The following is a 10192-nucleotide window of genomic DNA, read 5'->3' on the forward strand; positions in this document are numbered from 1 at the left end:
CATGTAGTAAACACTTTAGGCCAGCAATGGTGGTACATATCTTTAATCCCAGCCCTTGGGAGGCAGAGGCAGGCAGGTATCTATGCGTTTGAGGCCAGCCTAGTCTGCACAGTGAGTTTCACACCAGCTAAGGGCAATTGTAGTAAGACCCTGCCTCAAGATTAAACTGAGGGATGGGGCCACCAGGAGGGCTTTTGCTGCTCTTGGAGAAGATCTGAGTTTGGTTCTTAGTACCCACATCATGGAGCTAACTACCAACTCCAAGGGATCCATCACCTTTCTCTCTAGCCTCAGACACCCTAAACTGACATTCACATAAGTAAAATATTTTTTAAAAATCTAAAGGGAAGGGGGACGGAGAGATAGTCCAGCGGTTAAGAGTATTTGTTGCTCTTACAGAAGCCTGGGGTTCCGTTCCTAGTACCGTCTTTCAACACCTCACAACTTCCTTTAAGTCAAGCATCAAGGAGTCTGATGCTCCGTCCTGGCCTCTGCATGCACTGAATTCAGATGCACGTCCATATGCAGACACATACACATAATTAAGAATAAAATCTTTTTTTAAAAAGCCAACTCTGTGTGTGTGTGTGTAACCCCAGTGCTGGGGCAGGGTAAGGGTCATCATCATCATAAAGACAGATCCTGGGGGCTTGCCTGCCACCCAGTCTAGTTAAAATGGCAAACTCCACATGGGCATAAACCAGACACACATATATACCACATACAAACAGGTGGCTGGTACATGGAGAATGTCAAACCCAAGGTTTGATTTCTGGCCTCTACACACATGTACACACATACACAAGCTCGTGCTTGCAAAAACTAATGAAGGGCTGGCAAGATGGCTCAGCAGGTAAAAACACTTGCCACAAGACTAATGACTTGGATGGTTCCAGGAACATATATATATGGTAGAGGGAGAGAACTGACCTCACTAGCTGCCCTCTGACCTCACACACTCAACAACCTATGTTTGTGCCCACATGTAGTAAGAATTTTGTTTCATTTAAAAACATATTAGAAGAATGTGTTTTTGTACCAGGTGTGGGATATGGGGCTGCCTCACAGTAGCTGGCTATGGTTTGCCTCGTGCTCTAGCAGAGGCATGATTTTGCCAGCTGCAGATGGTTTCTGCAATTGTGTGACGTTTGGAATTCTGGGGACTTTTCAGAGGATGTATAAATGCTAGCGCCATGATAGATTGGTTGGTGGCTGGATGCTGTTGGTCATTCATGGTTGGTTGAGGTTTGTTAAATAGTTGTTGAAAAGAAGTAAGAAGAAATTAGGTATCCTGACTTCGAAGATCAAACTTGCACCACGGGACTCAAGGCCTCTAATCAGCAGGAAGTAGTGTAACAGTAAAGTCACCCTCTTTCTCCTCTATCCTTTTTTCTCTCCTATCTAGTGTTATGGGGTTGGAAGGAAGGAAGAACCCAGAAAGTAGCAAAAGCTAACAACACAAATACAGATTTTATTTATTTATTCTCTATCTATCTATCTCTGTGTGTCTGTGTGTGTGTGTGCGCGTGCGCGCGCGTGTGCGTGCGCGTGTGTGTGTGTGTGTGTGTGTGTGTGTGCGTGTGCGTGCGCGCGCTGCATGTCATGGGTGATGCTAGGAAACAAACTTAGGTCCTCTGGTAGAGCATTTCTCCAGCTTCCCATTACCTTTTTTTTTAATTAATGGAGCCCAGCATGGTGATGCTCACCTTTAATCTCAACACTTGGATGATAAAGACAGGTAAATCAAGAGGTCAAGGCAACCTGGCAAGCAAGTTCAAGCCCAACCTAGGCTCTAAAAGACCATAAAAAGGACAAAAAAGGAAACATCAGTTAATGAAGCAGAGGGTGGTGGTACACACTTGTAGTCTTCAAACTGGAGAGGTACTGGCAGGAGAACCACTGGTTCTTGAAGTCAAACCTGGTCTACAAAGTGAATTCCAAACCATCCCAGGCTCTCAGGTGAGCCCCCTGCATGGTGGCACTATAGTTCCAAACCCAGCACCACCTGTTTAAGGCAGCTTGGTCAGCATACCAAGTTCCAGGCCAACCAGGAATGGAGTGAGATCTTTAAAAGGGGTGCGGGGGAGGGTTGTATCCACCTTAATCCTAATACAGTGGCTACAAAGTTTGAGGTCAGGTTAGGCTACATAAGCCCTTAACATAGTAAAAGAAAATTTACATATGCCTGACAGAAGTAGATTATGGCTTTGTGAATGGTAAGTATTAACTTCTGTTTAAAGTGTGTGTGTGTGTGTGTGTGTGTGTGTGTGTGTGTGTGTGTGTGTGATTCCCTGGAGCTGGAGTTAAACCTGATGTAAGTGCTGGGAACTGGGGCCTTTTCTAGAAGAGCAACTTTTTTAATGTGTGTAAGTGAGTGGGTATGTATATTGGGAAGCATGTAGAGGTCAGAACAGAGAAGAACTTGAGGAAATAAATTGTCTCCTTACACCCTGTGGATTCTAGCTAGAAACTGAACTGAGGTCATCAGGCTTGGTAGCAAGCCCCTTTATCCACTGAGCCATCTTGACCCATAAGCGACTTTTATTTAGTTGTGTTTTCAACTTATCTGTAAGTAATACATTACACTGGGTAATCAGAAAATCCAATAAAGGTGGTAAGAAAAAGATCACTATATAGGGACGTGGGGATTTAGCTCAGTTGGTAAAGCACCAGCCAAGCATGAGCAAGGTCCTGAGTTTGGTCCCCAGCATCTCATCAAACCAGGTATGGCTGCATTGGTTATAATCCTATCACTTGGAGAGGGAGGTAGAAATTACAAGTTCAAGGTCATCCTTGGGCTACATGAGACTGTCTTAAAGGCAGTGTTAGGAAAGGTGTGCAGGGGTCTTTTCATTTTTTTTTTTTTTTTAATCTTTCCTCTTTTGCTTGGTTTTTGAGACATGGTCTCACTCTAGCCTTAAACTCAAGGGAATTCAGAGCTGGAAAACTGGCTCAGCGGTTAAGAGCACTGGTTGTTCTTTTCCAGAGGACGTGGGTTCAATTGCCAGCACCCACATGGCAGTTCACAACTGTCTGTAACTCTTGCTCCAGGGGATATGACACCCTTATACAGAAATACATACAGGCAAAACACCAATTTACATAAAAATAAATAAAATTTTCAAAATCCTGGCCTGTAAATAAGCCTATAATCTAAAACATCAACAACAACAAAAACCCAAAGCAACAACAACAACAAAAAAAAACTCAAGGGAATTCTCATGCCTCGGCCTCCCAAGTGCTGAGATTCTGGGCATGCACCACCATGCCTGGGCTAGGAACAAACATTTTTCACTAGGGGTAAAGATGACCAGCTCATCTTTTGTGATTGGAGGAACTATGTAAAGTCAAGAACTCCAGAGAAACTGCTGAGCAGAAGCACGGGTCAATGTCCTTACAGTACTTGAACACAGTCCAAAAGATAGCAAATTGCAGAATGTCGACTAAGCTGCTTCTCCCCTGCTGAATCCTTGGAGAATATATTTTGGGTATTGGCTTCCCCGGAAGATGCATCTTTCCAGTGAAAGATGAAGACTTGCAGCAGTTCCATGAAATTCTCCCCATGTGGGTACATATTAAAGAAAAAGCCAAACATCATGCCATCATCCTCAGCACAAGAACCCACTCATTTCACAGGTTACTGTGGCCTGGCATTTAGTGAATCAGCACTTTTGAGTCAGAAGGACTCCTAGGAATACCCTAGGTTTCATAATTCTTTTACTTTTTTTTTTTTTTTTTTTTTTTTTTTTTTTTTTTTTTTTTTTCTGAGTATCACAAAAGTTTATTTAGCAAAAAGTTTCGTATGAAAATGTACATGACCCAATTCTACATCACAATCAAACAGGTCCTTTAAGGAGGGATGCGGATGCTTCTATTCAACAGACATCGTTTAGACTCTTTCCAAGGCTTCTAACATGATGATGCTGTTTCCTCGTATGACCACCATTCCTATGTTATTCTGTTGCCCACTAGTTGCCATCTCCACACACTCATCAATCACAAGATTCATAAAGGGATCAAAGCCCCGAAGTATTCCTTGTACATGTCTGCCACCATTTAACTTTAACGATAACTTCTTGTCCATAAATTTCTTCAGTTCCGGAGGGTGGGCCTTACTCATGGCGACTCCTCAGCGGGCTCGGCAGACGGGGAAGGAGCCATTCTTTTACTTTTTTAAAAGTCATTTGTTTTACTTTTGAGTGATAGGGTCTTGCTTTGTGGCCCCAGCTACAGACTGGTCTTGAATTCAATATTTGAAGAGCTTTCTTCTCTCTCTCTCTTTCTTCCCCCACCCCTTTGATACAGGGCCTCTCTAGTGTTCCTGATTGGCCTAGAATTCACTATGTAGACCAGGCTGGCCTCATACTCACAGGTCTACCTGCCTTTGACCCCTAAGTGCTGGTATCGAGGGCATATGTCACCATTCCTGGCTGTTAGTTTTGAGACAGGGTTTCATATACCCTAGGTTGGCCTCACACACAGCATATAGCTGAAACTGGTCTTGAACTCATGAACTTCCTGCCTCTTCTTCCCAAGTACCAATAACACAGGTGTTCTCAATCACACCAAGATCACAGCTCTATTGTTGTTATGTGTGTGATGTGAGGGGCCATTTTGTGGTAAGTGCTTTTAAAGCTCTGAGCTATCTTGCCTTCTCTCACATTTTCTTTTCAATACAGGAGTATCTGGAGAACTGGGCATGAGTGTCAATATCTCCTGGGAAAATCTCTAAGATAACATACAGGCTCTTAGCTGTCACCTTGTTCTCTGTGAGAATCAGAAGCACTTACCAAAGTGGGGAAGGAGCAGGCCCAGGACTCCAATTTGAGGAGCAATTTTAGCTTGCAGGTGAGGCCTGAGTCATCCTGCAGGCTGAGCTCTGAAACTCTTATGGAGTGTTTGAACTTACCTCAGTTTGCCACACCCCTCACTCACCAAGGCAGGCTCATAAATCAGGAGACGCCTTGCAGGCGTTCACCTGCAGGGCAAGGTGACAGTGCCACCCACCAGGTGTTCCTCCCTAAAGAAATGGATTGCTATCTACTGTGGCCCCAAGAGCAAGTCTGCTTGAGCCCTGAGTCTGCTAGAAGCTCCAGAAAAGAAAAGTGGTCAGGGCTCTCGTCTGGAACTTTTCATCTAGAAGGCTTTCTTAGACCCTGTGCTGGCAATGCTGGTGGAGCCAGGAAAGAAGAAAACAACAGTATTGGATTTTATCAGAGCTTTAGGTATAAAAGGTTTGTCAGTTAAAGAGAATTACTTCATATTACGGTGGTATACAGAACGCATGTCTGTGAAGTGGGAGGGCTTGTCGGTGACCTCTCAAATCCTCCGTTCATAAACTGGCAGTTTTTAATCAAGAGTGAGCCATATCCGAGAGCCTAGAGAAAGCAGCAATACTGTCCTAGCATTTCCTGTGAATGTTAGGAATGCTGGAGAGTGACAAAAGAACTCAGAAATAGAACAGAATTGGTTAGACTACTACTTAGAGCCTTGTAATCTCATGTCCAATAATTGGCCTCATGAGTTCTCTAGTGTTTTCTCACGTGTCACTAGCACTAGAGCAGATGAAATAAAATCTTTAGTAAGAACATCTTATAGGTGACTGTGTGTGTGTGTGTGTGTGTGTGAACACAAGTGTGTCTGCGGACGTCAGTTCTCTTCTTCCCATGGTTTTGAGGCATGGTCTCTCTTGTCTCCTCAGCTGGGATTACAGATAGGTCTACCGTATCCAGCCTTTTATTATTCTTTTTAAAGTGGGTTGGCCTCAAGACTTCAGACTTGCACCATGGCTGACCTGTGTCACTGGCCCATGTTTGGGAGATTTTTTTTTTTTTTTGATGTGGTGGTGGTTTTTTAAATTTTATACATATGGGTGTTTTGCCTGCACCTAAGCCCACATACCACATGCATGCAGTGCCCACAGAGGCAAGAAGAGGCATCAAATCCCGTGAAACAGATCTGAACTACTGTGTGGGTACTAGGGTCAAATTCAGATCTTAACACCCCTTTGATCATCATGCAATCTGTCCAGCCCCATCCCTGATTTTTTTTATATTCATCTACCTTTCCTTTAGCAAGCCTATGACAGGTGATGCAAAAACATAGATGAGCCAAGGTGTTGGTGGGGGGTGGGGGGTCGTACACATACGTGAATATTCATTAAAACCTTATTTGTCCATCAATGACGAAATGGTAAATAACTTATGATACAGCTAGATTATTGCCCGATTCGAAATATGCTTGTCTAAAGAAAAAAAATCACTAAGACATCCCATGCTGGTCTGCTGGAAGGGTCTCACGTAACCCAGACTACAGACATGAGTTCTTATCTGACACTTCCCACTTCGCTTTTAAAAGACAACATTTTACCCATGTATGCACTGCTTGAATGTGTTTACCAAACAGGTGGCAGTTTTATATTAACCTCTTAAGTCATCACCCTAAAATATCTAGCCCAGGGGGACTGCAGACATGGCTCAGTGATTAAGAGCATGTACTTCTCTTTCAAAAGACCCAAGTTCGGTTTCCAGCACCCACATGTAACAACCACATGTAACACTATCGCCAGGGTATCCAATGCTCTCTTCTGGCCCCCAAGGACATCTGTATGCACATGGTGTACACATATAACACAAATAAATAAAAATCTTTAAAAAAAATATGCTAGGCAGTGATAACTTATGCTTATAATCCCATCACTGGGGAGACAGAGTCAGGTAGACCTGTGAGTTTGAGGCCAGCTTGGTCTACAGAGTGAGTTCCAGGACAGCCAGGGCCACACAGAGAAACCTTGTCTTTAAAAAAAACAAACAACAAAAATGTTGCACAGGCTAGGCTGGAACTCACTATGTCACAACGGATATCTTTAAATTCCTGATCTCCCAAATCTAACTCATATATCTGCACCCACTTCCCATTTTATGTGGTGCTGGGATCAAACCCAGGGCTTTGTATCTGCTAAGCAAGCACTCTACATCCCTAGTTCTCTAATTTTCTTGGCAATATTGGAATTGACCCTCTGGGCACCAAGTATGCAAAGCAAGCAGAGTGCCCCTGAGCTACCCCCTAAACCTAAAGAAACTTCCCTCAGTTACCCAGATGGTCTTGAAAGTGACATCCTCCTGGCTCAACCCCTAGGGTAGCTGGGATTGTATGGCTTGTAATGTCAAGCTAGCCAACATTATCGGTTTGGTTTGGTTTGGTTTTTTGTTTTAGCGGAGTCTTCTGTAGCCCAAACTGGCCTTGGAACTCCTGACCCCCTTGCCTCTGCCTCCCTAATATTAGAACTAGAAGCATACATGAACAGGCACTTGGCAGAAATCCTTATTACCTCTTATCCTTACATAGTCTTCTGCAGCAGCTTGTATTCCACTCTTTGTTATAGGATCTCACTCTACAGCCGGGGCATACCTGGGACTCACTGTGTAACACAGGCTGGCCTCAAAGCAGCAGCAGTCCTCTACCTCAGCCTAAGAGCTGAGTTTACGAGCATGAGCCACATGCCTGACTCTTAAATCTGCAAAAGACGCTTATTTTAGAGAAATGGGAACTTCGGGACAAAATATTTGACAGGTTTTGACACAAACACACAGTTTTACCGCCACAGTTCTCCAAAGCATGATTTGTATATGTCCAGAGGTGTGAAGACCTTTGCAGGGAGCCCATGAAGTAGCAACTGTCTTTGAGGCCAGGCATAGTGCTGACCCGTGTAATCCCGGCACTTGGGAAACTCCAGTAGGAGGCTCACTATGAGCTGAGGCTAGTCTGAGCTACATTTTTAAACCCTGTCACAAGGAGGAGGAAGAAGAAGAGAGAAAGAGAGAGAACAATAGAAAAATAAAAACACCCCCTGGTACCTTAGTACAATTATTGAAGGCATTGGTATCAGATTTACCAGCACTTGAGGAGCATGAAAAGCAAATATTACTAAGAATGTTCTAGGTTTGGAGATTTATGTCAGAACACATACTTAACACGCACAAGGATCTGAATTATGTCTCCAGCACTGCACAAAGTAGATGTGGTAGCAGACAGCTCTTATCCTAGAACTGGGGAGATACAAGGTAAGAGGTTCAGAAGTTCAAGGCCAGCCTCTGATGGAGGGTCTAAGGCCATTTTGGGATAGAGGGTATCCTCGGGCTCACTCTCAAAAACCAAACAAAAAAGTAGACACACAAAGAAGATACATAAATGACCTAAAAGCATTCATTGAAAGATCTTCATCATTAGTAAGTATTATGGAAATTAAAGTCCACTATCAATAACAAAGACAGATAATAGCTTGCTAGTCTATCACTAAGGGAAGTCAGGGCTCATCACTTCTCCTCAGCCTGCTTTACCATACTTCACAGAACTGCCCAGAGGTGGCCCCGTCCACGTCCACAGTGCCATCAATCATCAATCAGGACAAAACTCCCACAGACTTACCACAGGCCAGTCTTATGGAGGCATTTTCTCAATTAAGATTCCCTCTTCCAGGGCCGGAGAGATGGCTCAGAGGTTAAGAACACTGGCTGCTGTTCTAAAGGTCCTGAGTTCAATTCCCAGCAGCCACAAGGTGGCTCACAACCATCTATAGTGAAATCTGGTGCCCTCTTCTGCCACCAGATGTGGTGGCACTCACCTTTAATCAGGAAGCAGAGGCCAGCCTGATCTACAAAGTGAGTTCCAGGACAGCCAGGGCTACCTGATATGTCTAAGTTCATATCACGTTGACAGAAAACAACCAGCACATACAACTACATGCTCAGATCCTTTTGCAAAGAAAAAAAAAAATTCAAGTATCAATGAAGCACTAAACAAAGGAACAGAAAGATAAAAAACTAAGAATTTAGAACCTTGAGGGAATCGGCACCACAGAAGAAGCCAGGAATCCACGTGGTAACCCTAGATTTTTATACCCGCAAACATTTGAGAACCATTATTCCACAGGTTCAGGCTAGAGGAGACAGGACTTAAATGGCTGATATGAAGGGTTTCTCTGGAGCTTGGGAGTCCTAATAACTCTATATACAGTTGTAGGTCTTTCATCTAAAGATTTCAAACAAGGTTATAGGCGTTAATTAATATTTGCAGCATGCAAGACTAAAAATCCATGCTCTTGGCCCTGTTTTATTGACAGAAAATGGTAGCTTATGTCTTAAGATCATTTGGCCTGGTTTGAAAGACTAATATGATGTGGGCAGTGGAGGAAGTCTAGAGTGTGTGAAGTACTAAGTGAAAGTGTATTGTTAACATGCACCCTAGCTCAGACTCAGCGAGAAATTGCAAAGCCTTCTACCTGCATGACCGGAGGAGACTCAGAAAAATGGGAAAGCCTTTCCAGTGGGTCCAAGCATAGACACTGGTAATGTATGCAGAAAATGCCCACCATAGCTTTCTCCTCCTGGATATTGTATGGCCTGAAAACTGCTCCCCTACAGAGTCTGTTCCCAGGAAGATAAGCTGAACCCGTCTCTGATCCAGCTGTATTCCATACACATTTGCCTCCATGTCTTCTCCTTTATCTTTATGGAATAACCCTGCCCCCAGTTCAACTCTATGTAAGAAACACACGGAGATTTTGGTGTGCTGCAGTTTCTGCATCAAGGAGCCCAGTCTGCCCAAACACATCTTTCCTGTGTGTCCCATGTCTGTATCTGTCTTTTCTTCATTCCCTAGCTGCCCAAGACAGACATCCATCCCTGGAGCTGTGCAGTATAAAGCCAACACTGACTTCAAATATCTTTCCCCAAAAACAATGATGAGTGTACGTGTGTATATACATAGGTGTACAAATGCCTTAGTTCATCTATCTTTTTTGAGACTGGGTTTCATAATATATACCCTTCTCTGTCCTTGAATTCCTACAAGTCCTCAGTTGAGCTTGAGAACAGTTTAGGCTATAACAATATGACCTTGTTTATCTTTTTGTTTGTTGTTTTGTTTTGTTCCTAGATAGGGTTTCTTAGTATAACAGCCCTGGCTGTCCTGGATCTCATTTTGTAGACCAGGCTGGCCTCGAATCACAAAGATCCCCTTGCCTCTGCCTCCCCAGTGCTGAGATTAAAGGCATATGACACTATGCTGGCTTGTTTTTTTGTTTTGTTTTGTTTTGTTTTGTTTTTTTAATGTGTGTGTATGTGTATTTATATAGTCTGGAGATATAGCTCAGTGGTAGAGTGGTAGAATTTTTGCCTAACATTCAAATCCA

At 43.4% G+C, this 10192-nt stretch overlaps 1 protein-coding gene across 1 annotated transcript; it reads right to left on the reverse strand.

Moving 5' to 3' along the window:
- Positions 1 to 3752: 3752 nt before the first annotated feature.
- Positions 3753 to 4179, reverse strand: LOC132652338 (small nuclear ribonucleoprotein G). The gene has a single exon (XM_060377423.1). It carries the CDS (start codon positions 4118 to 4120, stop codon positions 3890 to 3892), a length of 231 nt encoding a protein of 76 aa, XP_060233406.1. The 5' UTR covers positions 4121 to 4179; the 3' UTR covers positions 3753 to 3889.
- Between the last annotated feature and the right edge of the window lie 6013 nt (positions 4180 to 10192).

This window comes from Meriones unguiculatus, chromosome 2 (genome assembly GCF_030254825.1).
Source record: "Meriones unguiculatus strain TT.TT164.6M chromosome 2, Bangor_MerUng_6.1, whole genome shotgun sequence".
Lineage (NCBI taxonomy): Eukaryota > Metazoa > Chordata > Mammalia > Rodentia > Muridae > Meriones > Meriones unguiculatus.

Coding starts and splice junctions, on each gene's coding strand:
- LOC132652338 (XM_060377423.1), bottom strand. CDS start 4,120: ATGAGTAAGGCCCACCCTCCGGAACTGAAGAAATTTATGGACAAGAAG.